The sequence below is a fragment of the Chelonoidis abingdonii genome, chromosome 25 (genome assembly GCF_003597395.2).
Source record: "Chelonoidis abingdonii isolate Lonesome George chromosome 25, CheloAbing_2.0, whole genome shotgun sequence".
Classification (NCBI taxonomy): domain Eukaryota; kingdom Metazoa; phylum Chordata; order Testudines; family Testudinidae; genus Chelonoidis; species Chelonoidis abingdonii.
The window spans coordinates 20,399,783-20,418,015 of NC_133793.1; the positions used below are offsets into that span (position 1 = coordinate 20,399,783).

Sequence of the window (18,233 nt, forward strand, 5' to 3'; positions counted from 1 at the left end):
TTGTTTTTCTTTCTTGAAAAGCAAGTGTTCACTGGGGTACAGCATAGCCCAAAAGATACCGAGAAAACTAATTTCATGACTTGACAGTCAAAAAGACCTCCAGGATTGTCAAAGGTAGAAGTCAATAAAAGCAACAAAATACTCCAAAAAACATAGCTAGTAATCACCCAGAAAGGTGGTGACTAGCATTTTTTTTAAATTTAAGCCTTTATTAAAAGGCATGAGAATTCTAAGGCAAATTGTTCACCGTGGCAGATCGAAATGCCAGTGACGGAATTAAGCAGAATGTAGAGAACATGTTTGTGTTGTCTGTAGCAAGCTCAGTCTATATTGCCACAGCACTTTAACTTACAAGTCTCAACCTTATCATAAACATTAGCACAAAACAAATTTAACCATTTGACCTAAACTAAGATTCTTGGGACAGAGACTCTCTTCCTATGTGTTTGTACACCACATAGTACAATAAGGACAGATACCTATGTGGGGGCTGCTAGAGGCCCCCACAATACACAACAGAAAGGAACAGGGGCTAACAAATTGCAGTCTCCAAATTCCTTCTCCATATGAGATAACTATAATTAATAACTGTTTACAAAGCTCTGCAAGAACATTCAGATGCATTTGAACCCTTTTAAAAAGCAAAGCAGTAAGTAAGTATCAGAACTAGATGTGATTAGGTTATAGAACACCAATTAAATAACAGTGCCCCCTTTGGACTATTTGTAATTTCGCCTAGCTTTCAGTCTGATGTTCACAATGTTACATGTTGGAAAGCACAAGAAATTTGAATGAATTTGATCACTCACATAGGCAGTTATACTTTGAAAACAATGTTTCTTCCAAGAATTACCAATGAAATAATGTTTTAGGACACAATTGAATTTGAAATAGGTAATATTTTGAATAGATTTTTGAGTTTTATTGAAATCGTACATGAACAAGAAATTGGAAATACAATCACATCAAGGAACAAATTGCCACGGCTTTGACGTTTAAGCCAAACAAATTTTGTAGGGCAGATTTTCAAAAAGGTGTGAAGTAATAACAATTTAAAAACACAGTTAACCTACTTCTAGGAATGCAAAACATACAATCATGTTATTTTCAATACAAGAAATCTTAATTTTTTTGTTTTAATTTCTTAAAACTACTAAGACAAAGCACTAGCTTTTACTTTTATGTACAGCATACTCCTATGTAGTCTACCCAAAATCCAAAAAAGGAAACTGTCCAAAACCAGAGGTTCTGCAAAATCATGATTGAACAGTGTGCCCATCCTGCTTTTAAACTGCTAAAATGAAACCTAAAACAATAAAAGCACTGAAACCCCAAACAGAGTTTGGAAATTCTGCAAGCCCAATAATGTCCAAGTGCGTTTATGAAAAAGGAAAATAAAAGACTCGAATATATACACAATAGAGTGATTTCAGCCCAATACAAATGGCAGCCAATTGCTACTGAAAGATGAAACATTAAGCCAATTTTTTTTTTTTTTTAAAAGGATGTAGCGCTATAGCCAATTCTATGTTGCCAATATCATTCTCAAGCCCTCCTCACTTGTCTACTTCCACTGTTGCCCATAAGTATCCTGATAAAATTCCTGGTTGTCATTATTGTAACCATAGTTACCGGCATAGTCACCACCTTGCTGGAGCGGCTGCTGAGCGATGGGTTGGGAGCCCCAGTTCTGCTGGTTGTTGGTCTGGCGGCGCTTGGAATCAGGTTGGTTGTACCCATCTGCCTTTCTCTTGCCTCCTACGTTGCCCCCACGGTTGCCCCTGGCTCCACGAGCACCACGTCCTCTCTGCTGCTGTGCAGGACCCCCTCTCCCACCCCTGGCTCCTCTTGGTGGTCCCATGGGTGCCCCCCTCTGTGAATAGCCAGCTCTACCTCTTGGTGGTGGTGCTCCCCGCCCCCTAGGTGGTGGTGGAGCACCTCTCCCACCCCTTCCTCCTCCTCTTCCTCTTATAGCATAGCCATCATCATAGCCATAATAGGGATCTTCATAGCCACCACGGTAGTCATGATAGTCGTAACCATAATAATCATCATAATAATCTTCATAGCCATAGTAATCTGGGGGATAGCCATATCCACCTCTCCCTCCACGACCTCTGCCTCTAATAGGAGGTGGCATACGAGGTGGAGGGTAGTAATAATAGTCTTCATACCTAATAAAAAAAAGAAACATGCATTAATTTGTCTTGTAAGAGTCTCCCAAACCACCATTACTTTCTGCTTAAATTTAACAATACATGGGCTGGGAAAGGACTGCCTCTGTTAGCTTACACTCTGTAGCAGCATGAAGTTCTACAGTATTGTAATGTATAAATAGCAGAAGTGAAGACTTACGCAGTGCTTCTGGAGGCCTGTCTGGCAGCCTGGCGTTCTTTCCTTTTCTTATCTGGTGGTTTGGCTAACACTATTTCAATTTCTTCCCCCTCTATCTCTTTCCCATTCATTTCATTCATGGCCTGCATGGAAGTCAGAAAAACACCACATTTAAGTTTAATCCAAACATTAGAAAAATTTTAAGCCTTTCTAAAAATGTTCATTAGTTCACCAAAAAAGATGCAGTTGAAATTGAAGGGAAAATATAATCAATCCTTTCAGGGATTTCACATTGTAGGATACGCTGAACAAACTAACAGACTTTTCACCCCTAAATTTTAACTTTGGCATCTGTTATTGTTAGGTTACTTGTGCCACTGGAAGTTAAAAACTTTCTTCAACACTCCCATTCTTACACTAGCTATAAGGATGACATGTCAATTCCATTCTAAATCCTTCTATCATTACAATTGAAACATTTGTTTTGATCTCCTTGTTTTTGTCTGATAAAGTGAAAAATAAAATTTAAGAGCACCTCAATAAGAAATCTGATATTTGCCAAGTCTAGAACTTACTAAAAAAATAAGCAGCAACTGAACTGTACACTGCATAGAGCCCATACTCCTACTTTCTTTAAAAACGAAACATATATTTCAGATAGATGCACAGAAGTAAGTTCTTGACTACAGGTATGAACAGCATGCCCACCAAAAAACCCACAAACACCTATGAAAACCTGATTTGCATGCATAACAGGTATTTATACACAAAAAAGTAGTCTTTAGCTAGACCACACGTGCACACTGACTACATTTCAAAAGTCTGGTCCTCTCTTTGAAAGGTATATGGTAAAAGAGGAGCAGAAGGACATTCTGCTAAGAGATCCCCAGGCAAATGCTGCTCATGGGATCCTCCAGGGATGCTCCACAACAAAAAAGAAAAGTGAGCAAGTTGTAACTTCCTGAAGTCACACAGGGTTGGCTGGAAGGTGGAAAAAGGATCCCTGTGAAAGGGAGGACTTAAGGGGATCTTGGACACTGTTTATTGTGATCTCAAACCTTACTTGAAAGAGGAATCCAACATTCTGGAGAAAGAAAATCTTAGTAACTGAAGTAGACATATAAAAAACCCTTTAAATCTGACTACATTATTTCTGATCTGAATTGCTCAAATTTTATTCTTGATTTAATGTCATTTCACTAATTCCCTTGGGTAGTAATTTCTATAAAACAGAGCTCCCTTTTGCTTAATTAAAACAGTAGACTCTCTCAATGTATAAACTACAAGATACAGCTAAACAGGTGTTTTCACAACAAAATTTTTGGTGAACTCAGGACAGCCACCAACTCTTGCTGCTCTGACAAACTTTCCTAAAATATTTAATTAACTTTAGAGAAAGCAAATAAATATGCACATATACATGTCCAAATCATTGCAATTTATTTATGTAGGGGATTTTGTCCTGCTTTGAGCAGGGGGTTGGACTAGATGACCTCCAGAGGTCCCTTCCAACCCTGATATTCTATGATTTGCAGAGTCAATAATAAAAATAATGTACAGTTGTATTTTAGAGTGCCCCAGCCCCCGTTGCCCCTCAACGCATCAAACTCTGGTTCCTGCTGCCTCCCTCCATCCTCCTGGGTGCCCCATTGTTCCCTCCAGGCCCCAGTCCTCCCTGCCCCCCATTGTCCTAAGCTCCTCTCCACAGCCTCACACCCCAGGCTCAGCCCACTCCTTGTCTCTTGGCCACGGAACCCAGTAAGACTGGCCCTGCTGAAGCCCTGTCCCCAGAGTCCCACAGCTGAAGCTGGGGAAAGGGGGGTGCGCACGCCTGAAGCCCACTTTGGCTGAAATCAGGAGGGGGGGCTGAAGACCTCTCCCAGAGCCCTCTTCCTAGGGGCTGCAGGGAGGAGCTGCTGCTTTGTCCCCTCCCACACCTGTGCCCAGTAGGCTGTTGTAGCCTCAGGAAAACCTCCTGGTGGCCGCATGCAGCCACAATGGCCACGTTTGAGAAATGCTAAGCTTTGATGGAGAGAAGTTGTATCCTCATCCCCAGGCACTGGCTCAATAGTGAAAAAGTTGAGTGCCCGTTCAACAGGCTGTTGCCAAAAGCTACTTATGAGAGAATAAATCTGCAGCCACCATGCACATTACTCCAGACTCTGGTAGCAGGGCAAGGGCTCAACTGGTTAAATCAGTAAGCTTCTTTCGACCTCCTGTCAAAGAGAGCATGCAGCCAACAAGAGCCAGAAAATTATTCCTAGGAGAATTATGTGTCCCTGCGCAATACAGAATTTGCACAGAATTAATGTTCTGTGCACTATTTCCTGTTTCCCCTCACAGAATTGGGGCTGCAGAGCTGCTGGCAGCCATTAGGGGCCACTGTACTCTGCAGAGCCCAGCCCGCACGGAGCGGAGCACCCAGCCCGCACGGAGCGGAGCACCCAGCCCTGTGGGGATGGAGGCTCTGCATGCTCTGGCTGCCTGGCTTGATCCTCATCCGCTCAGGGGTGGAAGACAGACTGGAGACCCGGCTCTGGCAAAGGGTAAGGACGGGCAGGGTCTCACCACACCACATCTCCGAGTGGGACAGTAAAAAAGCTGAGGGGACTAAGGGCTGTGGGAGGGAGGGAGTGCAAGCGTCTTGGATCAGAGGGTGTCCCTCAACCTGGAACTGGGTCATCATAGGGATTTCTCTCTCTCTACTTCTGAGGGAATCTCCCCCGCAATCTGTATCATGGACATATTTGTTGACAGATATTTTGAAATAAATTACCAAAATAATTTACACTGGAGTGATTCTATTGTTATTTTGACAAACAAAATATGCAGAATTTTAAAATGTGTGCAGATTTTAAAATTTTTTTTGGTGCAAGATTCCCCCAGGAGTAGAAAATGCTTTTTAAAAAAAGGAAATTTCTGCAACAGCAATGCTTGTTGAACCTTTCTAGCTACTGAAATGATTAGAATAAATTACTGGAGTTTTCCTGTAGCAGGAGCAACATCAAACAGATCCTACACTATATGGAATTAAATGTACACTACGATGTACCATGAAATTGAGAAAAAAATCTTAACATACACTTCCTACATATTTTCACCAAAGGCTAAAGTTAGTGTTTAGCCATTCAGAGGTAAGAAAACCACAGTCCTACCTTTACCGCCGCACCTCTATCCTCAAAGTGAACAAAAGCATAATCCTTTAATTTCTTCACTCTTTCCAGCTTTCCAAACTCTGAAAAGGATTTTTCGAGGATTTCTTCTGTCACTGTAGTGGCTAAGTTTCTCACAAACAAAACTTTCACCTAGAGAAGATAAGTATCAGACAAAGATGCAAGTAATTCCAGAACTAGACAGACATCCGAGAGAACAATCGTATTAGCCGACTTCCAATAAACAAACCCATTCCTCCACTATGCTCTACTTCCTAATGACAGATTTCAGTTAAGTCTGAAAACAGGCACTGAGTTTTTCAAAAGAAAGCAGATCACACCCAGGTTAGTTGTTTTCCTTGCTGGGAACCAGTGTTCCCTCTAAGCTGCACAGCCGCTCGAGAGTCAATCAAGTACTGGGCACTTGATTAGTCGAGCCCCACACAGCTGCTCCCAGGACCCTCCTGCCTGCTATGCTGGGGGATATGGGGGGAAATGAGGAGGAAGGTGGCCCCCATCCATGTACCCCATCTTCACAGAGCAGGAGAAGAACAGGGCAACTCGGCAGCGGAGAGAGCAGCTTGTGAGTGTCTCTCTGCTTAAAGAAACAATGCACAGTCTCATACCACTTCCCCAGCAGCCAGCATGCGCGCACGCGCACACAGTCTGTCACTCACCTCCCAATACATACTTGTGTTGTTACTACTTAGTACTTCCTGCAATGCACGTATATTCTCTGTAATTTTATTCTTTCAAAGTGCTGTTATTTTAGTTTTTTGATTGGTTTATGCATTTCATAACTTTATTCCTCTTATGTTTAAAATGTAATTCCTTGTGTAGTGACTTCTAAAATGCCTAACCTGTCCTGGCTGGAATAATTATCCCCATGGTAACTTTTTAAAAATATATATTATATCTTGGTCTTTTGTTTCCACTAGTGACGCACATCACCTTGATATTGATGCACATAAAATTCATTCCGCACACGGATAAAAAAAAATTAGAGAGAATGTTGCTGGCAACCATTGTCATGTGCAAGATCATCAGGATTTCTGACTGGGAACTCTAGAGTCTGGGGGCATATTCTTCACTCCATTCTGTTTTTTGATGACACTAAGGTGGTGCAAGAGAAAATATAGTTATGAAAAAAGTAACTTTTTCAAGATGTGTTGTTCATGTCCATTCCATTGTAGGTGTGTGTGCGCTCGCCACACACCCCTACACCAGTACCAGAAGTTTTTCCCTCAGTGGTATCTGTAGGGGAACCTTTGAAGCAGTGTGCATATGCACCAGTATAAGGGGCACCACCGCCCCCCCCACACCCTCAGTTCCTTCTTGCTGGAAACTCAGACAGTTGGGAAGGAGGGCAGGTCATGGAATGGACATGAGCAACATCTCAAAGAACAACGGTTACGAAAGGTAACAGTCTTTTTTCTTCAAGTGCTTGCTCATGTTCATTCCATTGTAGGTGACTCCCAAGCAGTACCACCAGAGGCAGATGGGAGTTCACGGATGTGTCGATTGCAACATAGCTCTGCCAAAGCCTGCGTCATCTCTGGCCTGCTGAGTGATCGCATAATATGTCATGAATGTACGTACTGAAGACCACACTGTGGCCCTGAAGATGTCCTGGATAGGGACACATGCCAGGAAGGCAGCCGAAGACGCCTGAGCCCTAGTCGACTAAGCCTTCACTATCAGTGGAGGCAAAGCCTGCATCAACTCGTTACAAGTATGGATGGAGGTGATGATCCAATTCGAAATCCTCCGATAGGACACTGGAAGGCCCTTCGTCCTGTCAGCTGAAACAATAAAGAGCTGGGTTGATCTGCGGTAGGGCTTGGTATACTCCAGATAGAATGCCAGGGCCTGCTGGACATCCAGATCATGCAGTTGCCTCTCCTCATTGATAGAGTGAGGCTTTGGACAGAACACTGGGAGGAAGATATCCTGGTTGACATGGAAATGCAACACCATCGTAGGCAGGAAAGCTGGATGGCGCTGCAGCTGGATCTCGTCTTTGGAGAATATCATGTACAGTGGCTCCAAAGTGAGGGCTTTGCTGTCGGATACATGCCTTGCCGAGGTAATCGCTACAAGGAATGCAATCTTCCACGACAGATGGGAAAGGGAACAAGAAGCCATGGGCTCAACGAGGGAACCTGTGAGCCTGGAGTGGACTAGGCTGAGGTCCCATTAGGAGACTGGGTCCTGGATCAGCAGAAAGAGCCATTCAAGGCCCTTCAGGAACCTGATTGACATCTCTTGCAAGAATACCACTTTACCCTGGACACGAGGATGGAAGGCTGATATGGCTGCCAAGTGCACCTTGACTGAAGAGAAGGCAATGCCCTGGTGCTTTAAGTGAAGCAGGTAATCCAGGATGGAGTACACAGACAACTGAGTAGGGGAGATGTTGCAGTCAGACACCCAGAAGGAAAAACACACTTCCCCTTTGCCAGGTAAGTCGTTCTGGCGGAGAGCTTTCTGCTTTCCAAGAGAACCTGCTGCACATGACTAGAGCAGGCCTGTTCCTCCGGATTCAGCCATGCAGCATCCAAGCTGTGAGGTGGAGAGAGGTGAGGTTTGGGTTCAGGAGCTGACTTATCCTGCGAGGGTAGGTCCAAGTGGCTGGGCTGTAGCCACAGGGCTGCCACAGTGAGGTCCATGAGCATGCCAAACCAATGCTGGCAAGGCCACACCAGGGTGATCATGACGACTTGTGCCTTGCCCCCTCTTGATTTTTGAGAGGACTTTGCTGATAAGTGGATTTGGTGGGAAGGCATACATCAGTTCTCCCAAATATGACAGAAGAAAAGCATCAGAAAGGGAGCCTCTGCCAAGGCCTTGGAGAGAGCAGAACTGATGACACTTTCTGTTCAGTCTGGTGGCAAATAGGTCCAGTGAGGGAGCCCCCCACTTCTGGAAGGGCGCCCTGAAGACCTACAAGTGGAGTGCCCACTCATGGTGAGAGAAGGACCTGCTGAGGTGATCCGTCAGCATGTTTTGGACACTGGGGAGATGTGAGGCTTCCACGTAGATCACATGCTGAATGGAGAAGTCCCACAGGTTGAGGGCATCCTGGCAGAGAGCCGATGTGCACACTCCCCCCTGCCTGTTGAACAACATGACCTCAATGTTCTGTGTCATCAAGATCTGCATTACCCGATTGGATAGCTGGGGAAGGAAAACACCGCAGGCTAGATGGATGACCCTGAGCTTCCTGATGTTTATATGTAACGCAAGCATCTCTCAAGACAGTAACTCTTGAGTTTGCAGTGTACCAAGATGTGCTCCCCAACCAAGGTCAGATGCATCCGATACCAGGGAGACCATGGGTCGTGGACTCTTGTACGGCACTCCTTACAAACACCAATCTCGGATTAGTCCACCACTACAGACAGGTAAGTACCCTTGAAGGTATGACACGACTTCTGAGGACAGGCTGAGGGAACTGGGATTGTTTAGTCTGCAGAAGAGAAGAATGAGTGGGGATTTGATACCTGCTTTCAACTACCTGAAAGGGGGTTCCAAAGAAGATGGATCTAGACTGTCCTCTGTGGTATCAGATGACAGAACAAGGAGTAATGGTCTCAAGTTGCAGTGGGGGAGGTTTAGGTTGGATATTAGGAAAAAAACTTTCACTAGGAGGGCGGTGAAGCACTGGAAGGGGTTACCTAGGGAGGCGGTGAAATCTCGTTCCTTAGAGGTTTTTAAGGTCAGGCTTGACAAAGCCCTGGCTGCGATGATTTAGTTGGGGATTGGTCCTACTTTGAGCAAGGGGTTGGACTAGATAACCTCCTGAGGTCCCTTTCAACCCTGATATTCTATGAGGGACTGTGATGACCTTTGTCCAGGTGATGTCTGGCCAGAGAGTAGACTGCTGCTAGCCACATCTGAAGGGGTTACTGCCTGAGTCTCACATGGCGGACAACATATGTGCATGCTTCCATGTGACCCAACAGTCTGAGACAGACCCGGGCCGTGGTGAGCAGACATGCAGTGATGCTCGCAATTAGATGTCACACTGCCTTGAACTTGGCCTCTGGCAGAAATGCTCTGGCTTGGGTAGAGTCACGTACCATCGCAATAAACTATCCATTGGACTGGGATTAATTTTGATTTTTGTTCATTTATCAGCAGGCTCATAACTCGACAAGCAGCTTGCAGCATCTCAACACTGCCCTGGACCTGAACCAGGCACGGGCAAATCTGGATACCTCAACGCCTGAAGTAGGCTACCACCACCGACATGCATTTCATAAAACACTCTTGGTGCTGTTTCTAGGCCAAAAGAGAGCACTGAAAATTGGTAGTGGACGGTCCCAAATACAAAACATAGGAACCATCTGATCATGGAATATCGACATGTGAAAGTAAGTGTCTTTCAAATTGAGGGCGGCATACCAGTCTCACGGATCTAGGAAAGGAATGATGGAGCCCAAGGAGACCGTGTGAAACTTCCACTTCTTGAGATTCTTGTTGAGGGTCTGCAGGTCGAGGATGGGCCATAGACCCCCTTTGGGATTAAAAAAAATAGCAGGAGTAAAAGTCCTTACCCCTTAAACGTAGCAGGACTTTTTCTACGTCTCCTACTCTCAGAAGGCTCTGCACCTCCTGAGCAAGCAGATGCTCGTGAGAAGAGTCTTGAAGGAGGACAGGGGCGGGGGAGGAGAAATAGAGATAAACTGGAGAGTATATCCCCCGCTACTGTGCTGAGGACCCACCGGTCTGATGTTAGAGAGGCCCAGGCAGGCAGGAAGGGGAAGAGGCAGTTGGAAAACAGGGGGAGCAGGATCCAGGACAGAGACTGGAAGGTCACCCTTGAGTGTACCCTCAAAATGCCTGCTTCCCACCCGGTTGGTTACAGGTGGAACTCGAGTGAGCAGAGGATGCCAGATGGTGGCCTTCCTGGCACTTGTACCCTTTTCCCTTTCTAAAAAGAGCTCTTACCAGGGTTGGCTCTAAAAAGAGCTCTTACCAGGGTTGGCTCTAAAAAGAGCTCTTACCAGGGTTGGCTTACCTGCTGTCTGTGGCAGCTTAAATCACTTCCTCACGGGTCCTGGTATGTTCAGGGCCAGGGTGCACAAGGTAGCCCTCGAGTCTTTCAGGCTGCCCTTGATTGTCTGTTTGCTTGGAAAACAGTGCCGGGCCATCGAATGGGAGGTCCTGGATGGACTGTTGAACCTCCATTGAAAAGACTGATGACTGTAACCAGGACGCCTGCCTCATCAAAATGCCTGAGGCCATGGTTCGGGCCGCAGAATCTGAGGCCGCTTGGAGGGCTACCCTGGCCATCGCCCTCCCTTCATTGAGGATAGCCAGGAGTTCCTTCATGGACTGCCAAACATTAAAGTCATAACAGCCAAGCAAGGCCTGATGGTTCACCACACTCAGCTGGATACTGGGATGTAGAATAAATTTTTCTATCAAAGAGACCGAACCTCTTTGCCTCCTTGTTCTTAGGTGTCAATCTCGGTTGACCCTGTCTATCATGCTCATTGGCTGCCGACACAACCAGTGAGCTTGAAACAGGGTGGGTATAAAGATACTCATACCGCTTAGTGGGGATGTAGAATTTTTGCTCTGTCCACTTGAAGATGTGGGTGGAGGTTGTCTACCACAGGGCCTTAGTGATTTTCACCACTCCCTCGTGCACCGGCTATGCCACCCTGGCGGGGGCTGCAACACTCCATACATCAAATTGAGAGTCCAAGAGTTCTGCTAGCTCCTCAACTTCCAGCCCCAGGTTTGAGGTGACCCTCTTCAGGAGCTCCTGGTGAGCCTTTGCTTAGTCCTGGAGAACTGGGTGAGAGGGCCCTCACTATTGCCTCATCAGGCAAAGATGACGAGGAAGCAGGTACAGGCAGGTCTGCCAACTCCGCCACTTCTGCCATGGGAGCCTCAGCAGAAACTGGCTGATCTTAGGGAGCCTGCTCCGACTCTGGGTCCAAATCAGAGGGTGGGAGGGAGACTGTCGTTGACCATTTGTCAGATGCCACCAAAGCCAACCTATGCCCCTGCAATTGTTGGAGAAATCCCCAGGGACTCCAGAGTTGCCAGAGGCCCATGCTGCCACTGGTGGCCCAGAAGAGAATACCAGTGCCTCTGATGGGTGACCTTGGCCCATGGGAATAATCTCCTCGCTGTCGGAGCCCAAGGAGGGGGGACACATGTCTGGGGACCCAGGATGGTGCCAAGGCTGTCTATCCCTATCCCATCGGCTCTGGCCCTGGACCTCCACTGAGGACCTGTACAAGGGCAATGGCTCTCGGTGCCATGATCCCAGTGACGGCATTCAGCATATCAGCAATAGTACCCAGCGAACAATGCCTTACACTTAGCAAGCAATGCTGCTCCATTGAGCAGGAATGTGAGAGTGAGCAGACCCACGTGTTGGAGACCATTGATGTGCTTGCAGTGAACTGCACCAGCAATCCAGCGATCAGTGACAGGGCTCCAGGGACCAACATCGACTCTCCAGAGCAGTGCTGTGAGCTAGGAGACTGGCTCAGACACTCCCAGCATCAGGGCTCTGGGGACTGGTGCCGCGCCTCTGTGCTAGCCGACTGGCTATCACTGCCTCGACCCTGAGGAACGCTGCTTGGAGTCCAGGGGCAGACCCCGGGAACTCTGGCAGGCAAGTCGACCCGAGTCTGGTGGCATTGCTCAGGTGAACGCTGACAGGGCACCCCCTACAGTGAGGAGCAGTGCTGTACTGATGGGGACCGCTGAAAGGGTCCCAAGGCAAGTTTACTCCTTGAACGGAGCACCTCCGCAACCAGCATAGGCAGCACCGATTAGGACAGAATGTCCTTTGCGGCCTGAAAAGCCTTGAGCATGGACAGCACCACCAGGTGCTGAGTGCCTCTGCTGCTCCAAAGTTGGAGCCTGACCTCCAACTGGAGGGGAAGAGCTGTCCCTCGTGGGATCTTTGCTCTCCTCCCCTTTATGGTATATAAGTGGACATCCCCTCCCAGCCTCTCTTGCTTTTTAGCTGGTACCAGGGATGGGGATCGGTGCTGGTCTGAGGACGGTGCCAGTGGTGCACTCCGCACCAAGGCCTCAGAGCTGAGAGTAGAGTCCGATCTGATTGGCTACGAGGCCTGTGTAAAGGCAGACTCTATAAGGAGTGCTCGGAGATGAATGTCCTGCTCCTTTCTGGTCCGCAATCAGAAGCTCTTGCAAATGCGATACTTGTGGCTAACGTGGGTTTCCCCTGAGCACTTCAAACAGCTTCTCTGGGGATGACTGACTGGCATAGGTTTCTTGCAACAGTCACAAGGTTTGAAGCCCGGGGACCAGGGCATGCCCCGTCCCTGGGTTAAGTACCATTCGGGACTAAAACTAACACCTAGTCTACACTAAGGGAACTATAAAACTAAACTATATACAGAAAGTTCACAACTAGGCAAGGCTGAAAGGAGTAAGCTTGCCGAGGCAAGGAGATGTTCCAGCACCATCACTGATGATAAGGAGGAACCGAGGGTGGAGGGAGCTGGTGCCACTCCTTATACTGGTGCATATGCACGCCCCTTCAGAGGACACCAAAGCTGTTCCCCTATGGATACCACTGAGAGAAAAACTTCTGGCACCAATGTATGTGGCAAGCACACACACCTACAATGGAATGGACATGAGCAAGCACTTGGAGAACTTGTCTCAAATCCCTTGCTAGGGATTACCAATGGAACAGAGCTAGCTCTTATGCTTGCTCCTTCCAACACATGGAGGGTGAATGGCTGGAGTGAGATTCTCAGACCTATTGTCCAATCACATCTCCCTCATACTCAGTGTGCCCAGAGGAAACTGGACGCAGACAATCCAGCCCTCAGAGAGAGAGAGAGAGAGAGAGAGAGAGAGAGAGAGAGAGAGTTATGCAATAGAATACTACAGAGTTTATACTGCTGACATAAGCCACAAGCCCTGGGGTCAATGAGTAATGGGTAGATTAATCTTCCTCCTATCTAACTCTACACTAATGGGAATGGCCTCTCCAGTAGAAGTGCCCTGAACTGTCATACTGGACAGTTAAGTTTGATTTCTAGTGCTAGTTATTTTCCCTTGAGGGGCTGGAGTACTGGATTAAAATGCACTCAACTCACAGAAAAGTAAGTCCATCTAACTTTTAGAGATTCTTCAACCAATTGAAGAGAGTGACATCATTCAGAGGCAGCACACCTGCCACCACCAAGGTGTAAATAAAATCATCACAGAATGCAAAGTAGCTCTGCCATTCCTACCTTTGCCATGACTTCTGGATCTGGTTCCTCTACAGGGTCAGCCCATTCCACAGTCACAACATTTCCCCAGACTTTTACTTTCCCACTCATCAACCGACGTCGAGCTTGTGCTGCAGACTTGTGATCTTCATATTCCAGGAAGCAGAATCCCCTGTTCTTCTTCTTATCATCAGGTTGATGATAAAGGATTACATCAACCAAACCCTCTGTAAAACCAACAGCTGGATATAGTTTCATAAAATTTAAAGCCAGAAGGAACCATTAAATCATCTAGGTCTGACCTCCTGTCTATCTCAGACAAATTCCACCCAAATCCACTACACTGAACCCAGCAACTTCAGTTAAAACCAAAGCATTTTATTCCTCAGGATACTGAATTGGTACATGCCACATGCAGAAAACAGGAGAAACCGAGGTGCCACTAATGCTTGAGGCCCCTGCAATGACAGGGAATTTATTAGGTGAGGTAAGCGAAAGTGAAGATCCATGCTTCAGGGGGAAGATCAAAAAACCCACCAAGGTACCTGCCAATCTGACCTGGAGAAGATTCCTTCTCAAACAAAAAAAACTGGGAATCGATTAGATCCTGACCATAGGAGCAAGACACCAGCCAGGCATCTAAGAGAGAATTTTCTATACCATCTCAAGGGCACTGGCCCACCCTGTCCATCTCTACCCATGGCAGATCTGATGCTTCAGAAGGAAAGAAAAATCCATATTACAATTGGGTATTGGGGGATACAAAAGTCCTTCCTGACCCCTGCAGGCAGCCATCTGAGGCATGAGATCAAATTATATAGTCATCATAATACAGAGCTACAAGTGTTATGAGGATTTTGAGGGAAATGCAGCCAGTCTCATTATCCTCCAAATCCCACAAGGGAAGGGGATGATGAGAGGAATTCACAGATTCCCAAGTCAGGTAAGAGACCACCATGACTATCCAGCCCAACTCCAGCACACAGGCCACAAAACCTCTCCCATAAACTGGATTAAAGCATGTATTTCAGGAAGCTCTCTAATCTTGTCGAATCTTAAAGCATGCAAGAGTCCACTACCTTATCAGGTAAACTGTTGCACTATTTGATCACCCGGGCTACTAGGGAACTACAGCATTTCAGGGTTGAATTTGTGCATCTTCAACTTTAGACACAGGCAGGGTGCATAAAAATCAATTTTTTTTAATCCCCTTTTTTTTTTTAATTTAAATGTTTTTGATAAAATGCTTTTTGCGGAAAAAACTTATCTAAAGATTGTTTTAAATTAAGATACATTATAGCTCAAAGATATCTCATCATAGAATAGAGATTATAAATTCTAATTCTACAGGATTAGACAATATATGCATGTAATGTTTAAGAAAAGTTTTGTAAATGAGTTCCAATAGTTCACAGATTAGGGACCCAATTTTATGGCATTCCACAGGCTTCTGTATAGATTACTTAGGTTAATCTTTCTATCGACCCAATGGGACTCAGTGCTCAGTTTAGAAGAGGCCATCAGAGATCCTTAGTTTTGCAGTTCTCAAACTGTGGATTTGTGTCTCCAGAGGTAACATGCTTGTTAACAGCAAAAATGTTTTTAAAAAAAATATAAAGAAGTGAGAAATAACAGACCTCAACTCTACTGTCCCTCTGCAAATTTGTATACACAGAGTCAATCCCTTACCTCTAAGTGCAAAATTTCAAAAAGTTCAATGAACCGAAAATTGTTGGGGGCAGAATAAATCTGGACAAGGAGAAGAAGTCTGGATATAAATGTGAGAAGCTAGGGACATATGCTTGTTTTGTTAAAATATTATATGTTTATGTTGAAGAAAAAACCCCCAGAATTCTTAATGCTGTTGTTTTAGTTAAATAAACTAATTTAAACGTCTGTCTGGTGATGTTCTCCTCCTAATACAGCATGGCAAGAAAATCCTCCAAATATCAATGCTGAATTGGAGGTATTTATGAAGTCACTGAAGTAGATAGGTCACCTCCCAATTACCTTTGGTAAATGAAATAAACAATCAATCATTCATTTTCTGATATATCTGAAAAGTCTTCAAAATAAATCACTGTTTAAAAACACAGTGTGTACATTTTAAAAATGAAACCTATATCTGAGTTGTGAAGAATATACACACCTCTACCCCAATATAACGTGGTCCTCATGAGACAAAAACACATCTCACCGCATTATGGGTGAGACCATGTTATATCAAACTTCCTTTGCCCCCCCCCCCCCAATCCTTGTTCTCTGCAGCAACAGGAAGGGACAACATTCATCTGAAATACCTAATATGTCTTTTCTACCTCTAATTTTTAGATATNTTCTCTGACCGCCCCCTCCAGAAACCCCTGTGGCTCTTCACCCCCAGAACCTCACCCCCTACTGAACCCCACTGTCCCCTGACTGCTTCAACCCCTATCCATCGCTCCTCTGCCCCCTGACAGGCACCCACTGGCAGCAGTGGGAAGCAGAGCAGCCCAGCCCCAGCCCGCTCCACTCCGCCACCTCCTAGCTGTGGCACTCTGCTTCCCGCTGCTGGTGAGTGCAGGGAGGTTGGGGAAAGGATGCCTCTCCACACTCACCTGTGGCAGGAAGCAGAGCGAAGTGGCCCCAGCCATGTCGCTGGGGGGCTGGCTGGAGAAAAGTCCTGCACTCACCGGCCCGATGGGAAGTGGAACGCCACAGCTGGGAGCTAGCAGAGTAGAGCGGGTTTGGGCCATGTTGTTCCGCTTCCTGCCGCAGGTGAGTACAGAGAGGTTGGGGAAAGGATGCCCCCCATACTCACCTGCGGCAGGAAGCAGAGCGCTGAGGCTGGGAGCTGTCGGAATGGAGCAGGCTGGGCTGCTCCGCTTCCGCCGCTGCTGGTGAGTGCAGGGGAGGGGGGGAATCCCTTCCCCCAAACCCCTCCCCTGAGCGACATGGCTTGGGCCAGGGCGAGGGAAGCAGAGAGGGTCCTCTGCTAGTCCCCTGGGCCACTCTGGGACTGTGGGCCCCCAAAAGTGCCCTTCCACAGCTCCTGGGGGTGAGGAAGCCCCTGACCGCCCCCGACATCCTCTGCCCCTTATCGATATCGAACCCCTTGGCCCGGCACCCTCAGAGCTTTACTGCCTTGTACGAGAACCTGCTTTGTATCGGGTCACCTTATATCGAGGAAGTTGGGAAAAGGACGCCCTCCGCACTCACCTGTGGCGGGAAGCGAAGCGCCACAGGTGAGAGCTGGTGGAGTGGAGCTTTACTGCCCTGTATGCGAATCCACCTTATATCGAGGTAGAGGTGTATTAAGGTTATACCAACCAACAAGAATGCACTTTTATGTAGAAAACCATGATTAAGTAGTCTTCCTGACTAGTGATTTAAATCAAATTGATTTAAATCAAATCCACCCTGCAACCATGTGATTTTGTTATGCTTCTATCAACAAGATTAAAAAGCTCTGCATTACCACACCTTTTCCATGTGCAAGTATCCATACAGTGAACAAGCCACCTCTCAACATGTTTCCATCAAGTCTCTGCAGACTCAACGGCTGAACACTGAACTAAGTGCATCCAAGTACCTCAGACCATCAGATACATGCACATAATTTACCCACACACAGGTCAGGTTATCAGAAACTGGAACTAAAAAAACTCCAGTCCAACCCTACACACCACTCCTCTACATCAGATTCACTTTCCTGGATTCTGCACACCAGACCTATTAATTGTCAAAAGTGGACAGGAGGATAGGGCATATGATGTATAGCATATTCCAGTTCAGCCCTGACTTGGACATTATTAACCAAAACATTTAGTGACACTTAAGGTTGCAACGTGATGCATCTGACCCATTCAAATCCTTAAAGGAAGTCTCCTGCATTCCTTGACACTTCCACACTGCATTACAGCTCAGTTGGTCACACAATTCAGGAGTCTATAGGACTTTCACTTCCATTCCCCAGCAGATACTGAAAAGCAACATATATCCCAGCTTCAAACCTGTATTCTAACACAGAACTGTGTGGATGCAAGAAGTATGACACCACATCTATGCAGTCTGTTAATCTGCCTTATTACTACCTAGGTCATCATTAAGGTTTTGCATTAGAACAATGGTAGGCAACCTGCGGCCCAGCAGGGTAATCCGCTGACACGCCACAAGACAGTTTACATTGACCGTCTGGAAGGCACAGCTGCCCGCAGTTCCCAGTGGCCATGATTCGCCATTCCCAGCCAATAGGAGCTGCAGGAAGCTGCACCGCTGGCTGTCGCTTCCTGCAGCTCCCATTAGCCGGGAACAGCGAACCGTGGCCACTGGGAGCTGCAAGTGGCCGAGCCTGTGGACGGTCATCGTAAACAAAACAAAACCAAACTTTCTTGTGGCCTGCCAGCAGATTACCCTGATGGGCCGCAGGTTGCCCATCACTGCATTAGAGTGTGATATGGTACATACTTGACTGGCTGATACAGTTTGAGTCTCAATTCAGGCCCATAACAAGGGTGGAGACATACATGGAAATATAAACAGCAGT

At 46.4% G+C, this 18,233-nt stretch overlaps 1 protein-coding gene across 6 annotated transcripts in view; it reads right to left on the bottom strand.

Moving 5' to 3' along the window:
- Positions 1–900: 900 nt before the first annotated feature.
- HNRNPR (heterogeneous nuclear ribonucleoprotein R) overlaps positions 901–18,233 on the bottom strand; it is a 667,870-nt gene continuing 650,537 nt past the window's right edge. For all 6 annotated transcript variants that reach the window (XM_075060789.1, XM_075060786.1, XM_075060787.1 and 3 more), the window contains 4 exons: positions 13,730–13,935; positions 5,490–5,639; positions 2,356–2,477; positions 901–2,174 (listed from right to left, as the gene is read on the bottom strand). In XM_075060789.1, coding sequence (XP_074916890.1) covers positions 1,565–2,174; positions 2,356–2,477; positions 5,490–5,639; positions 13,730–13,935 — 1,088 coding nt within the window. In that variant the 3' untranslated portion in view covers positions 901–1,564. The remainder of the gene's footprint in view (positions 2,175–2,355; positions 2,478–5,489; positions 5,640–13,729; positions 13,936–18,233) is intronic.